At 44.1% G+C, this 16,702-nt stretch overlaps 1 protein-coding gene across 4 annotated transcripts in view; it reads left to right on the forward strand.

Annotated features, from left to right (window-relative positions):
• SUCO (SUN domain containing ossification factor) overlaps positions 1-16,702 on the forward strand; it is a 115,051-nt gene that overhangs the window by 39,024 nt on the left and 59,325 nt on the right. For all 4 annotated transcript variants that reach the window (XM_069737492.1, XM_069737494.1, XM_069737493.1 and 1 more), the window contains exons 2-4: positions 12,301-12,409; positions 13,586-13,684; positions 14,215-14,366. In XM_069737492.1, the coding sequence (XP_069593593.1) occupies positions 12,301-12,409; positions 13,586-13,684; positions 14,215-14,366 (360 nt within the window). The remainder of the gene's footprint in view (positions 1-12,300; positions 12,410-13,585; positions 13,685-14,214; positions 14,367-16,702) is intronic.

Raw genomic sequence — 16,702 nt, forward strand, 5'->3', positions numbered from 1 at the left:
TTTTTTTAATTATTGAGGTATATTTCTCATATTTTGTAATTTTCTGTGACTATTATGCTCTATTTTGTGTTTTTGAACCCTTACTGTGGATGTGGCAGAAGGTGTTTTCTCTGGGTACATTTGAGCCATAAATAGTGTGAGTGGACATCCCCTTTTACTAGAAGGTTTTATATTGAGCTGGTGTGAATGGACTTCTTCGCAAACCACAGTCCTGGAGCAGACGATCAGTCACCGTGTTTTAATACCATGGCAGCTTTTCTTCCTTGTCCTCGGCCCGAGTCTAAACCCACATGGAATAAAAGTCCCAATACAAAGGAAGTCAGTGAGAGCGGGGTCACCAAACAGATTCTGGGATTAATTGTGTTTGCATAGACCTCTGTATAGAATTGTGCTGAGCTCATCGCTTCTACCATTTAATACGGTTACTGGGCATTAATCAGTGGAATGTCGCCAGGACGAGGACCGTCTGCTACATGAAGGCTGGGAAAGTGGCCGCCCTGAGAGTAATAAGCACATACGCTCTATGGACACTGACTGGTATTGTGGGGCACTCAGTGGATGCTTATAATGTCTCGGAGCCCCGTCCCATATTCTAATGGTTCCCCAACCTTTACCTCAAGAGTCACACTCCCTTCTGAGACACGGTTGCCAGCCACGTCCAGTGCACCAACACTTCCCCAATTAGTGTCACCAAGAGCCCCAATTACCAGTACAAGGCTATGTTCACACATTGTTTTTTTTTTTTTGCTGCATTGTTATCTAAATTAAAAGCTGCTTTTTACAGTAGCAGCCAAAGTTGATACCTCAACTTCTGAGACTTTTTTTTTTTTTTGCTGACTTAATTGGAAAACTGCAGCATTTCAACTTTTTTTTTTTTCAACGTTTTTTTTTTTTTTCACCCACAGAAAGCAATGAGTGCAAAAAGATTGCCATCAGTTAGTTTTTGCTCTGTTTTTAGTGATAAAAGTAGGTACAGCAGGATTTGAAACGCATTCGTTTTTCCATTTTTTATTTTTTTTTCAGTTTTTCTGAAGTTTAAGCCAAACTGTCTTGGTCTCTTCACCTGATGGCTATTAGGGTTAGTACAGTTTAATTAAATTAGAGATAGGTGTTAAACCTTGCCTGACCAATGTGCACAATTAAATAATGCCTGACCAACTCAAGGGGCCGACCAATGTGTAAACAGTGCGTTGAATACTCTCTACCTATCCGGACCACACAGGTCTCCTGTCCTCTCCTCATGCAGTGAACTGCTCTGTTCAGGTGTAGAATAGAGAGCGCTGCTCTGCAGGAAAACGGCTCCACAATCTTCAGGTCATCTGGGGTCTCATGAGCTGCACTCCCATCAATTAGTATTGTGGCACCAGATGGAACGTCCTATATTCTGCCATTTTAAAGTGGGTTGTATTGGTCTTTTGTGCATGGTTTTTTTTCCCCCAGTATTCTAAGAATCATCCTTATGGAGGAAATATACCGTATTTAGAAACCTATTCTCACCATTTATTCCCCTACTCCGCTGGTACTCTTATCTCTGCTTACCCTCCATCTACAATGATGTGCCCACCTCACTGCGGCTACAAATCACTGGTCTTCAGGGCTTAAAGGGTCGTAGTATTCTCATTTTGTATCCTTTCCACCTTCTAAAATGCCAGAAAACCCCTGTCTGGCTCTATAGAAAGACCCCCATTCTAGTGTTTGCAGGGGGTCCCATCAATTGGATATCTACGACCTATCTTGTATGCAGATGGTAAATGTCCGCTGTGGGGGTAAGTCCTTTTTAATGGTCTGTTGATGACTGGCAGCTTCAGGATGTCCCGGATGGCCGGCGGTAGTGCTGTCTGGCCAGTCGCAGCTCCATGTGGAAAGGTTTGTTCCCTTCTAAGACTAACGTGCTTTTGCTGTAGTATGTTGTGAATGAAGGGTTAATTGTGAGTGTCAAGATCAGCAAAATCCCCAGTTCTTGATGGCTTTCTGAAAACCCCTCGGTTACTAAGCATATTTGCAGCGCTGTCCCCCGGGGCCTCGAGTCATTGAATGTTTTATGTATTTTTAGACTCTGCATACATCGGGGCCGTATACCCAGAGATTTCTGCTCCACTGCCGCGTACAGGGAAGTGCATGGGGGGCTTCTTTCCTTGGTATTATGGGGGCACCTCTCCAGGTCATTTACATGAGCCGCTTTCCTGGAGAAACCTCTGTAATCTGTACGTTAGACTTCTCCATGCGTTTCTCCTGGACAGCTGTAATAACCATATGGTATAGATTGCGCTCGGTATCTGTATTATAGCCCATGCCATTCCCCTAATGTGATCGTCCTGATGGCTTTTGGCAACTGCTACATACACAGACTACAGAACGCCATGTAAAAAAATGTAGACTGCAGCCACATAAATATCCACGATTACTGATGGCCAGAAACATTATATATTCATCTCCTCATTTACGGATGGATGGCAGCCTGTCGCCCAGCATCTGTCACCGTCTGTGTCGGAGAGCAGAATAATGTCAGTGTTCAGTGTCTGTATCCTAAATCCACCGTTATAACAGTATGGTGAATAAAAACATCGCCTGCTCCCCATCATCAATTATAAGTGCTTCTCCCCCCTGCGTCCACCACAGGGCTCCCAGTGACTTGTGCAAAAGGCAACTAGCAGCAGCCAGTAGCAAGAATGGAAGTCCAGTGGTCCATCCATAGTCCACTGTCCACTACTGAAACTTTCTTACATTGACTAAGGCTAAGGTCACACTTGAATTTGGCTGGTCTGCGTATGGAGCTTAAGGGAGGAGGTACGCAGCCATACCGCAGGCAGACCAGCCAAACGCAAGTGTCAAACCAGCCTAATCTATATTCTTTTTTTTTTTTTTTTTTTTTTTAATACTGTCATTTCAACACATGTATTCCTTTTGGATTGTAAATGTAGCCACTATAAGTTAAATTTATTATCCATGCCAAAATATTGTTGTCCTCCGCCTGTTGTGAAGCTTCATCTGTCTGTAGGTCATATGGGTCATATCAATACAAATCTGCTCTCTTCCTGCCATAATACAGTGTACAACAAGAGCTTAGTAGGGAGCTGCAGGGCCCTTCATCATGGCTGTATCTGCTGCCTGTGATTCTCTGGTGTCTGTGGTACATTGCCAGTCACCATGCCACCATTCATATGCGCTGTGCGATGTAGGAGTGACGTGCCATGATAAGGCCGTACGACGCGTGTCACGGCCTAAATGGGTTTATAACCCCCAGCCTTACACTAAAGATGCCCAAGGTTTTCAGTGGGTGTACACTGGTGAGAAACTGAGCGCAGCCTGTAAGGATAGATCATTCGTATTGGCTGTTGTCAGAGCCCAGTTGGATTTTTGTTTTTTTAGGACATTGCCTTTGGTTTTGTTTTTTTCATGCTGTGTTTGACTTAATGGGGTTGTCCGGTCTAAGATGAAGTCTGCAGTCGCTCTGTGTGACTGCGGACTTTTGACCAATCCCCCGACGCATGCACCGTGCGCTGCGAGGATTCACTGGTTTCTGAGCCGGGAGTAGCAGTGATGTATGCGATATGCATGCTCCCGGGCAGGAGCCGTCTAGTGGATGCGACAAGTGTTTGGCGCGTGGGCGCACCATCTACTCTACACTTGTACGGAGCGAGTCGCGCCCCCACTGGATGGCTTTTGCCCAGGACTATGCATATTGCATACAGCATATTGCATCCCAGCTCAGAAACCAGTGACTCCCCGCAGTGCGTACAGTGTGTGTGTGCTGCAGAGATTCCAGTCTGCAGTCATACAGAGTGACTACACACTGCTCATTTTACACTGGACAACCTTCTTTTAAGGGGATCTGTCACCAAGCAGGATTAGGAGGACTACTTTACATGAGACACTTAGTCCCGCAGTGATAATCTACTGCTGATAAAACACTGATATTTTTATTTTCTTTTATAGAACCTACTCTAAGCAGCCCAGTAAGTGATGCATTGCTTCAATCAGGGTCTCTGCTCATGCATCATGCTGCTCTCAGGTTAAATGGCAAAAAACTGCTAACAGATTGCTTTTAAAGCATCAACACATTATTGGGATTATTGAGATTTTTTTTCTTTTCTTTAACTTTGAAGTTCTCTAGAAATGGTGTGAGTTATGTACACTTGAGCAAGTTATGTACAGTATCTTGTTGTGAAAAAGTTCAGCAAATACCTGGGACTATGATCAAGATGGCAGCTGCTGCTACAGATGGCCGATTCCTTATTCATGAATTTCTCTCATTTTCTCCCTTTTACGTGTTGCATATTGATGTGTTTCTGACTAGTAGTGTTTTCCGGTTGCACTGATGACCTTTATTCTCTAAGCTCCCCATGTTCTCTCCTGTTATAAAATGTCAGATGCGTTAATCCTATAATATCCTCCGATGAGCTGTGTTATATGGATCTGTAAAGTTGCAAAAATAACAGCTCACGTAGCCAAAGGCTATGATCACAGGCAGCATTTCTGCTTTCACCCACTAGATTACAAATCTGCAGCACGACCATTCTTTCTGCATTTTTGCAGCATTTTGCTCCCATAGAAAGCAAAGAGAACGTGAAGAATTATAACACTGCTGTGTTTTTGGTGCATAAAACAGACTTTATTAAACATTTACTGTAGACACAAAAAAAAGTCTGGCAAAAAAGTTTTGATCAGTTTTTTTTTTTTTTTTGTTTGTTTTTTACTGCCAAGATTGCAGGTTTTGTCTTCATAAACAAAATGTTGCATGTGAACATAACCATATTGTACAGCAAACCTTTTTAGTGGGCTAATGGTGAGGAGTGGGCTAATGGTGAGGAGTGGGCTAATGGTGAGGAGTGGGCTAATGGTGAGGAGTGGGCTAATGGTGAGGAGTGGGCTAATGGTGAGGAGTGGGCTAATGGTGAGGAGTGGGCTAATGGTGAGGAGTGGGCTAATGGTGAGGAGTGGGCTAATGGTGAGGAGGCTACAGACTGTAACATCCGCTGTGCAGTCATTATTCTGCAGAAACTTTCGTCCTGTTCAGTGTCAGGATTTAGTCAGGGAATCCAGTGTGGATAATGGCTGCAGTGTACCACAAAGTTAGAATGCGTTGGGTGTCACCGCAGCAAAATGTCCCGTATCTTGATCAGTAAGTGTATGCGGGGTTTTCCTTCCCCCTCTCCCTCCATACTGTATCCAACCACTAAATATAGCTGTGTGTCGGCTGTGATGTTTCGTTACGTGGAGCACTTCGCTTTGTATATTTTCAGACGCTGTTGCATCTGTTGTGCCATCTGGTTTCCTGAAAGCATTTCATACTTGCAAGCCATGGCGGCACATTGCATGGAAGCTGTCAGTTGTTTTTGTATAGGTATGGATAATGGATAATGACCTATAGCATCTGGACCGTGGGGAAACCTGGCAGATGCCAGCCCTGAATTGCAGCTCTGGAATAACACCCAATCATTCTGATCAGTAGTTACTCATCTGTTCATGTAGTCTAAGGCTCTGGCTACACAGCGACTTTGGCTGCCGTTAAAGGCACTATGTTGCTGTTACATTGCAGCGCAATACGAGTGAGTGGAGTTGCACGGAGACCCCTAGTGTATCGTGACCAAGTCACAGTCACCAGGTCTAATTTTTTTCTTCTTTTTCGGCTTGCTCACTGTGCTTGCAATACCCTAGAAGTTGCAATGTGACCTCGTCAACTTATTTTGTGCTGCAATGTAGCTGCGGCGCACAGCGTTTTTTTTGTTTTTTGTTTTGCATGATTTATGACACTGCCAAAGTTGCCATGTATTCAGACTTATTTGTGTAATCTTGTGTTTTCAGGTGAATGTATGCTTATACCAATGCAAGGCGGCCTTCTAGGGTGAGCTAGTTATGAGAGCAGTGACTGTACGTGGGACAGGTCTGCTTTTGGTTGCGTCAGTCTCTGATTTAATAACAGAACATGCTCCTTTTGTGCTTTTTACTGTCCTGTTGGGTTCAGCAGACATTTTGGAAGATGAATTGAGGTAATTATAGGATGGACTGCGGCCACAAGTGCGTTCGGGCATCCACATGTTTTGGTCTGGCGTGCCTCCAGTAGAAAAACATAAAGAAATCATAGTCTTAAAGGGAATCTGTTAGCAGGTTTTTGCTATTTAACCAGAGTGTAGCATAATATAGGGCAAGGAAACCTGATTACAGTGATGTGTTGCTTACTATCCTGTGTGCTGTAGTTTTAATACTATCAGCAGGAGATTATCACTGCTGGACTAAGTGTCAGGTGCACAGCTGTCCAGCTAGTGAATAACCCCGCCCCCACCATTGATTGGCAGAGGTGTGGGCGGGGTTATGCACAGTTCAGCATTCAAATTACCGCTACCTGTGCACCAGAGAAAACGGGGATTGTATCAGAACTACACCAAGTGGCCCAGTAAGTGACACATCACTGGAATCAGGGTCTCTTGCCCTGTATTATGCTGTCCTCAAAGTACATGACAAAAACCTGCTGACAGATTCAATGTGGTGACTCTCCAGCTGCACCTGTCAGGTATGCTGGGAATTGTGTGTGTCCCCCCCCCTTAGCCTCTGAAAGACCTCTGCTATAGTTTAGTTTTTTAGGGGAGACTTGTGTGTTTTCCACAACAATTTGATACACTTAAAAAAAAAAAAATAAAAAGTGACAAGTGGGGCAAAGAAAATAGGGGGGAAAATAAAGAAGTGAGTCTTTATGAGAGGGGACAGGGGCTGTGAACGCTGGGCAAGTACGGTACTATGATTTACGTTAGAAATTGGTATAAATGATGGCTCAAATCTACACCAGCTTTTTTTTTTATTTGTTTTTGTGGCACACAGACTGGCGATGTGATAAATGTACTAATGGGCTTCTCAATTACCAAGTCTCATTTTACTCCAGCACTTTTTTCAGTAAAGGGGTTGATTGATGGAACACAAGTTATCACCTATTCACAGAACAGGGGGTCATTTGTTGCTTAGGAATTTTGAATTTTGGAACCTACACAATTCGGGAGACCGGGTAACTTGTATCCCTGTCACACTGGAGCGGCGACACTCGCGCTCAGCCTCCCCTCCATTCATTCCCCATGGGGCTGCTGAGCGCTGCGCTTGGCTTTTTCCGCCAGCCCCATAGAGCATGGAGTAGTAGGTGAGCAGAGACAATATGGAGAAGTTGGGCACGTTTATCAGTTACCCTGTCAGGGGTAGAACTGCCCAGTTGTGCTGATCGATGGTGATCACAATGGTCGGAACTCAACCAATCGCACTGCACTGATGAGTGAAAACAAGTTGTCACCTGACAGCCCCCCCTGCCAGTATAGAAGTACCATTTTTACGTATTAGCCAGAATTAAAAGGTTGAGGGTGTATCCTTAGGAGGCATTTTATCTTTGACCAGCACCTCTTTACCTCTGATTTTACTGACTCACCAGTCTGAAGCAAGGATGAGTAAGGTACAAAATGCGTCAGTTTTACATGTGGTTGTGGCGGTTCTAATGTTGCAGAATGAATCAAGTATTTATACAAAGAGGATATTTGTCCTCTTTTTTTTTTTTTTTTTTTTTTTTTTCTTCTCTCAAATTTTTCTCTATTTCGGATATCTTGGCACAAATCACTTGTTGCAATGCCATCTTCAGCTAAATCTCCTGCTACACAGATGTTGGCTCGTGCACGCTATCTGGGTCACTTTGCCTATCTGGGATCGCTGCCATCCTCACTGATCTGCATTGGCTTGTCACTTCCGGTGTGCGAACTAGAGGCGATACTGCCAGCCTGCTAACACCAGACTAGACTTTAGCCAGCTGCCCCACATCCATGCCGGTGCATGCGGCAGAAGTAACATACACGTACTCTCCAGTGTATATCAGCCCGGCTTCACACATTCGGGTTGTGGTCCAGGTATGGACTGCGATGTCCAGACCAGCCTTGGTTGCTCGCCACCAACATCACAAACTCCCGACATCTCGGTAATCTTAGATCTCATCTCTTATTTTTCCTCCTCTATATCCTGGTGTTTGGCTCACTGCAGGCTGTTTATGCTCTGGGTACATGTGCGGTATAAGGCCTCGCTTGCTTCACAGTTTATTGCGCCACGTTACCTTATCCATACGATGGTTACCGATTTCTTCTGCCTCTGATGAGTTGTTCTCTAGAGTCGTCATCCTGCTGCAATGAATTCTCCTCTCGCACCATTTATCTTCATCCTCGTTACTATTACAAGCTAAATATCTGCATCAGCTTTTGAGTGCTAATTCCCTCACCCAATCCCAACCATCACCTCCAAATATTGTAAGGGAGTGAAATCCTCCTACAGAGGTTCCCACCTGGGGTGTATACTCTATCCTTACTATAGGATATATAGATAGACAGATATATAGAGAGAGAAAAAGAGCCAACCAGCACTCCTAATGTGAACACCTGCAAGCTGCATCATATAGATAAAAAACACAGCGGCACATGTACATGAATCTAGGCCATGTGAAAACAGACAAATATTCAATATGAACTATACTTCTCAAAAATATTTTTTTCAACATTTTTTTTTTTCATAAAACTTAGTTATAGATGAAATCAAGATTCTTAGCGCATAAATTGGCCAATTCATGTGTGCCCATCAACCACGGCAAGGTGATCTCCCTCTGATGGGTCCTACTCTACCATACATGCCACTTTTGGGCCATGTATGGATAGACCCATCAGAGGGCGATCACCTTGCCGTGGTTGATGGGCACACATGAATTGGCCAATTTATGCGCTAAGAATCTTCATTTCATCTATAACTTTAAGTTTTATGAAAAAATTCTTAAAAAAAAAATATTTTGAGAAGTATAGTAAACATTGAATATTCGTCTGTGTTTTCACATGGCCTAGATTCATGTACATGTGCTGCTGTGTATATTTAAAAAAACATATACATATAAATAGATAGTACAGACCAAAAGTTTGAACACACCTTCTCATTTAAAGATTTTTCTGTATTTTCATGACTATGAAAATTGTACATTCACACTGAAGTCATCAAAACTATGAATTCACACATGTGGAATTATATACTTAATTTCAGTTGTTTCACACTTTTTTTGTTAGGTCTTATATTCTAGGTTCTTCAAAGTAGCTACCTTTTGCTTTGATGACTGCTTTGCACACTCTTGGCATTCTCTTGATGAGCTTCAAGAGGTAGTCACCGGAAATGGTTTTCACTTCACAGCTGTGCCCTGTCAGGTTTAATAAGTGGGATTTCTTGCCTTATAAATGGGGTTGGGACCATCAGTTGTGTTGAGCAGAAGTCTGGTAGATACACAGCTGATGGTCCTACTGAATAGACTGTTAGAATTTGTATTATGGCAAGAACAAAGCAGCTAAGTAAAGAAAAACGAGTGGCCATCATTACTTTAAGAAATGAAGGTCAGTCAGTCTGAAAAATTGGAAAAACTTTGAAAGTGTCCCCAAGTGCAGTGGCAAAAACCATCAAGCGCTACAAAGAAACTGGCTCACATGAGGACCGACCCAGGAAAGGAAGACCAAGAGTCACCTCTGCTTCTGAGGATAAGTTTATCCGAGTCACCAGCCTCAGAAATCGCAGGTTAACAGCAGCTCAGATTAGAGACCAGGTCAATGCCACACAGAGTTCTAGCAGCAGACACATCTCTACAACAACTGTTAAGAGGAGACTTTGTGCAGCAGGCCTTCATGGTAAAATAGCTGCTAGGAAACCACTGCTAAGGACAGGCAGCAAGCAGAAGAGACTTGTTTGGGCTAAAGTAGTCTGGTCATCTAGTCACCGGCTCCTCCATCAGTATTCATTTTATATCTAACAAGAGAGGGGACTATGTAATAAAAGAGGGTGTTGTGAATAACAAAAATAAAAAGAATACACTATGTAAGAGGCAGCACTGTACATAACAGCAGAGGAAACTATATAACAAGGAACGGCATCATATATAACTAGATAGGATAGTATGTAATAAGGGACAGTGTTATACATAACAAAAGAGGAAACTATGTAACAAAGGATGGTGTTATACATAAGTGAGTACACTATACACTAAGGGACTGTGCTATACATAAGTGAGTACTGTTTATACTAAGGGACTGTGTTGGACATTATAATCGATAATAACGTCTTCCTCCACCTCCCCCTCTTCCTAAATCCATTATAAATCCCCCTTCCTCCCATACGAATCCCCCACACCCCTCATTGTCCTCCTCCCACCCACATCCCATTATTGCTTTCTCCCCACCACAATCATTCTTTTCCCCCACCACCCCCATCATTGCCTCCTCCTCAACACCCATCATTGTTTTTTCCACTGCCATCATCGTCTTCTCCCCATCATTGCCCATTATACCGCCTCCATCATTTCTTCCTCCCCCACCACCCCCATCATTGCTTTCTCCCCCATCACTGCCCTCTCTGTCAACCCAATCATTGCCTTCTGCCCCATCATTGTCCTCTCCTCCACCTACAGACACACACACGGCACCATTCACCTCTCTGCATACACACACACACACCTCACCTCTGCGCACGATCATCGCCGGCAGCTTCCTGTCTCGCACAGCTGCCGCCCTGAATGAAGATGTCATTCAGGTGCTGCTGTGTGAGACAGGAAGCGTGGGCAAGAAGCAGAATGGATCCATTCCCTGCAGCTCTGCTGCCATTTTCTCTTGCAGGCAGTGGAGCTGCAGGGGATTGTTCCCTGCCCGCTGCACATGAGGGCAATCTGTCCATGGGGCCTCCGGGCCCGGTGCAGCCACATCTGTTGGAACAGGCGGTATGTCACCGCAGTGACTGCGGTGTACAGAGCAGTGGTCCAGCTCTGCACCTATAGGATGCCAGACCTGGTCAGCAAGCCCCCACAAACCTGAGATAATAACCGGAAGGCTCTGGTAGTGAAGGGTTAAGGGCAATCAGTATCACTCCTTAATGTAGTTGGTGTGTTGGACTGGTCAGTGGGTGTTGGATGCGGATGGCGGTGCATTCTGGCAGAAGCTGGGCACAGAAGCCTCCGCTGAATGCTAACTTGGCTCTCAGTGTGTGAACATGCCCTAATGCAATTTCTACTTAATTCAGTGCTGCATCCAGGAGACTGGATTTTCTTATCCCTGAGACTTCTGGTGCAGCAGACCAGTCTGTACTGTAGGAAAACACTTAGCATTCAGGGGTGTCAGTGCTGCGCTGATGTAGAGCGGTGTGTGATGGTGTGAAATGAGTATTAATAGTTAATCATATTGGTATCTAAACTGTAAATGTGTATCTGCGCTTTAATTATTAATGTCTGCGGCATAATCACATTATAATGCAACACTCAACTATGATCTGCTGCCCATCATCCGGAGCACTTACTGCCCTGTCTACAAATCCCGTGACTTCCACCTCATTACTGTGTGAGAATTGCTTCCAGGATAAACCATAGCAAATTAGCTTCACCATCCAGAGCACGGACGGCGTATCCGCCGCGAAGCCACCATAACGAATAGCAGTTTATAGTCGAGCTCCAGACAAGCAATCCTCGTTTATTAAAGTGCAACACAACTGGTGACGACTTAAAACCTCGCAACATTACGCCTTTCATGTGCTCAATGCACCCCTAATCATTATATCTGTGAGTGGATTGGGCATTTTTTTTTTATAGAAATGGGTGTAACATTCCGTCCAACCACATCAAGCATACTTTTTTTTTTTTTTTTTTTTTTTTCATTTTCAAAGGTCTTAAAAACTGTATTTTTGAGCTTACATATTCCTCTTTATTAAAGAAGCCTCCTTCCTTCCATCAAAATTGTATCCCCTTGATATATTGGTCATCATATTACACAGCACTGTGTACTTACAATTGCTTATTTTTCCTTTCTACCCAGCTAATTCTTCTTTCCCATTACGTTTGACATCCCATGATTAAAAACTGACCAGCTGAATCCCTCTAAGCTCTATGTAGAAATAGGTCAATTTTCCCTGCATGAGTCATAAGTCACTGCAAAAAGTGTATGGGGGGGTGGAAGCAGCTGGGTCAGGAGTTGGAGGGGAATGATAAATGCAAGGAAAAGAGACTTCTTGTTTCTACATAAAGCAGAGAAAAGAGAAGAAATTACTGGGTAGAAAGGCAAAATGAGCAATTGTAAGTTCACAATTCTGTATAATATGATGACTGCAATATATTAAGAGGATAAAAACCTTGATGGGGGAGGAGGAGTGCTTCTTTAACAAACATTATCTGCTTTGGCTCTACTTGCACTGATGCATTAGAGGGTCTTCAGCGTCATGAACAAACATACTGTTGTATTTAGACTCTTACTTAGGTTTGCTTTTGTGTTCTTCTTCTTTTAGGCTTCCATCCCGCCATGTGTTTTGCAATGAGGACCCTGTTCTTCCTGCAGAACAAGTCACGGAGAATCCTGAAGGCACTATAAATGAAGATGAGCCCGCCAGGAAAGGGGTATGTGGAGGTGACCTTTCAGTTTGTCATGGTAGATGACCAAATACTTCATCTAATTATTGTGGATAGCTATAGCTCATACATAGTCCTGGGCAGACCTCACTGGACTAAGCACTGGTTCAGCCTTGATGCTCAGGATTTGGCTCTGAAGTGTAAGCACTTTCTGAATGTCACCCTGCCTGGTATTTAGCGCTGATCGGTGTTGACTGACCCACATGCAGACGGGAAGCTGACCGTCCCGGCAATGCTGTAATAGAGGATTGTGCAATGCTACATGAGGGATACTGTTCATACACAGCCGGCACCATTTCTGGATTGCTGTCCCTCCGACCTTCAGTGTGATTACTGATAGAGATAACTACTTGCTGAATCACACTCGTCCACATGCCATAATGTAAAGCGAAGTATATGTGAAGTATCCGTAAAACACGCCATTACCTCAGTGAATAGGTGATCCGTCTGCTGCTTTAGTTGTGAGAATATAATTTTCTAAATTGCTCGAGTCCTAAATCTCAGATTAAGGTGCTGTATCTGTGAAGGATGACCCATGAACTGAATGTTTTCTTGGTTCTGCGGTGGTGGTGACAGGCTCTTCTCCCTCACACATTTGTGACCACACCGGTCCTCTGACTGGGGCTTCCAGAAATCCATCTTGTCCAGAAGACCTTTTTGGTTGCAGAAATTTTCACAAGCAATATGCCATGTGTGAATATATGCATACATATAAATATGCAAATTACCTCTTTAGAGAAAGAGGGCTTGAACTTTATAGCGCCACCTGTTGGAAGTAGCGATCCTACAAATCACAATCAACCCTTTAACAAGTCGTGCAGTATGACTTAGGATAAAAGCCAAATCAGTATCTCAGTTCGCAGACACGGTGTTTCGGGCTGTTGGCCCTCGTCAGTGCAAAGTATGAGAACTAAATTGGCTAGGTGAGAGGCTCTGGACTGGGGTCTATGGGGTAAGGTTTCTCCTTGTGGAGAGTGGCATAGGACAGCTGGTATGTCACTCTCCACAAGGAGAAACCTTACCCCTTAGACTACATATAAGTGACACTTTTTGAGATTCTCATATTGCATCTCACTACTTTTATAAAAAAAATATTTTAAAGGTAAATTTTATGATCTGCAGTCACCTACTTTTTTTTTTTTTTTTTTTCCTGAAACAATTTAGGAGGAAAAGGAGCCACCGAAGATATTAGAAGCGGTAGAATCTGTCCCACCAGGTCAAGCGCAAGAAGACTCCACGTTAGACTGCAGTCAGGATGACAAGGTGATTCTAGTTTTTCCCATCAGTTAAAGGGCTATTCCTGACTTACAAAGTGATTGCATACATCGCTAGGATATGATGTCGCTCTCTGATTGCTGGCAGCCTCAAACTCTGATCCCTGAGACTGAATCCAAGGATGAAATGCGGCTTTCAGCACTGTGTCCTCTGCTGGATTTCCCTGCCCAGCCAGACTCCGCAACCTGCCACAAGACCCTCCGCAGCCAGCTCAGGAAGGGCTTGGAAGGAGATGCAGCTGTGCAGCCCCTTTAGTCTCAGGCTTGGTGGTCTCAGGAGAACTTGGCCGTTCTAATGATCAGAAATCAGACAAGCGAGGAAGTAACATTAGGCCCAACACATTGATACCTACTTGTAGGCATGGCTTCTACTTTAGCCTTACCCGGAGAAATCCTATGGTTTACTATCCTCTCGAAAGCTGATTATAGGTTCAGCAGTGTTAGTTTCTTTGTTTTGTGAAGGTATTGTATGTTTCTATGTTTTTTTTTTTCTTCCTAATGTGACTTGATTTTGTGCAGAGCAAACAACCAGAGCAGCAGGTGCTAGATGTACAACCGCTCGGTGACAGTGACACTAACGATGTGGAGAAGGAAGCTATAAACTTGGCTCCAAGTGTTGAAAACATTTCCAGTTCGTCTACCTCAGAGATCCCTCCAGACCCACAGCCTGAGTAAGTCAGGTCTTATACATACAGAAAAATGTTTCCCCCCTTTTTTTTTTTTTTGCCTGTTTGTTCCTTTTCTTCCTTGACTTTGTTGCCATCCTATAAAGCCATGGCATATTGCAGGGATTTGTGATCACTGATGTAGAGTCCCACCACAGGGTCTCTACAGTGCCGAAGATGAAGGGGATCCCTTGCTGGCATTGGCACTGCAGCCTCTTTACAAACTTTTCCCGTACAGAGGTGCTCTGCATAATGTAGTTCACCCATTGATGATTGAGACTTGCTGCTGTTCCTACCAGCTATGTGACTGGGGCGGCTGCTGCGCAGGAAGCTTAAAGGGGTCTTCTAAACTCCAACGTAATTTCCCTCCATCATTCCATGGAGGGGGCAGGGGCGCCAGCATTGACCGCAGCCTCTGCCCCCCTGATGACTCCTCATCTGAGTATCCCACTAGGATTCTTAAACCTAAGTTAATGAAAAGGGAAGTGGGGAAAAAATAAATAGAAAAGCAGTTCATGTAGTTAGGGAAGATGGATGGCGAGTTTGTATTTCAAATAGTTTTGATTATGTCACTAAACGGATGGGGATTTAGGAGGAACATTACTTTAGACTTTGGGCCAGTGCTTCATCTCCTTCATTATTGGATGCAGTAGAAGACCTAGAGGTTGGACATCCACTGATAAGGATGTCACATCCTAGCAATGTGCCATCACTTTGTAAGATGGTAATACCTTGCTAATTCCACCCCATCTAGTATTGATCCCCTCCATGTCACACCTGTAGGGCTCCAGGAGGCTACACATTTTTAAGAGTTTTATATATTGTCCTCAAACTAGATTTGTGGAACTTTATTGACACAGGGGACATCCTTAGTGACCGCGCTCTTTTCTGAGCCCTGTGTGTGAGATGTGAAGAGGGATGAGAGATTCTGGTTAGATCCTATGCCCTCAAGAAACACTTTTTTTTAATTGCAGATCTGAGGTTAGTCTGCAGATTGATGACTCCTGTCTTAAACCAGTTTGTCCATCTTACTAGAGCAGCAGTTGTGGAAGGAAATTACATTTTTTTTTCTCTTTGTAGCCACTTATTTCCAGTGCTCTTGGTGCTACAGAGAGCAGATAGTCATTTCTCACTATACTGTGAGCGCGGCTGTAATCCGTCCCCAGCATATTGATTGACAGCTTGCTCAGCACACACACACACTGCAGAGTACACTGATTACTGTGAGCGGTGACTACCAGCTCCCGGCAGTGCCCCGATCACTGAAAGCGAGGGGCTACATAGAGAATAGTGTCATCTTCTCCAGTTAGCGGACTACATGGGGTTAATGATGAAACAGCAATTACTAATCTAATGAACCTGTCACTCCAGTGTCACTGCTACTGGTTCCCTTTCAGTAGTGTCTGCCCACAAGACCAATGCAGCCAAGTCTCATCTGACCCACCTCTGCTTTAGCGCTGTGAGAAGTGATTGGTTGCAGTGGTCACTAGGTAAACGGCATGACCCCGCTGTAGGGAATAAATGAAGACCACTGGGGGGCACTAGCTGTGGCTTTGGACCTATAGGGGATCATGGAGCTAATGGATGTTTTAACCAATAGCATTTACTGCCTTTTGTCAGATATTTGTACCAGAAACCCTCTTTTTAAACCATAATTTTTTGCCTATTCCCAAGATAGTAACTTGTCTCCACTCCATTTGTTAAGAGCTAATTTCTCGTTTGCGGAGGTCTCATTGGACCCTCCAATATTCCTGAGAATGGGACTCTTTAGAGCGTCACCTTCAATGGAGCGGAGATGAGGCGCTCTCGTACCCCAGCGATCAGCGTGTTCTGTATCCTGAGGATTGGAGATAACGTTCTTGGGAATAACCTTTATGAGCACCATCAAATTATAGGAGCCCAAGAACTATTAGTGTCCTGTACTGTCTTCACTTGTACATCACGAGGTGACCGGAGCGGCTCCCCAGTCCTTTCTAGTGGCCGCCATGCACATGTCCTGCACTGATTTTTGGGATGCATCTGTGAGACCCTCTTACCCCCCGTTATGGAAATGAAGGCACTGGATAACCCCCTTTAAAGCTTGGCAGAAATATAAGATTTTACTGTCAGTGATGTCCGTGCTGTTCTGTGCAGTTACCTACATTATAGGTTGGGTAACCTTGTAGCTGCCGTGCGTTACTTCTGCTGATTCTGGATTATGTCCCATTTCTGTCTGTTGGATTTTGGACAAGAACCGTAACAGATTCCCTCCCATCAGCTAAGCCATGCAGTGACAGGTTTATCTACGTCACTGGGCGAGCTGTGTGCAGATATGGAGCCCACTGGGAGGCTTCATTCTACAG

Source organism: Ranitomeya imitator, chromosome 8, assembly GCF_032444005.1.
Source record: "Ranitomeya imitator isolate aRanImi1 chromosome 8, aRanImi1.pri, whole genome shotgun sequence".
Taxonomy (NCBI): Eukaryota; Metazoa; Chordata; class Amphibia; order Anura; family Dendrobatidae; genus Ranitomeya; species Ranitomeya imitator.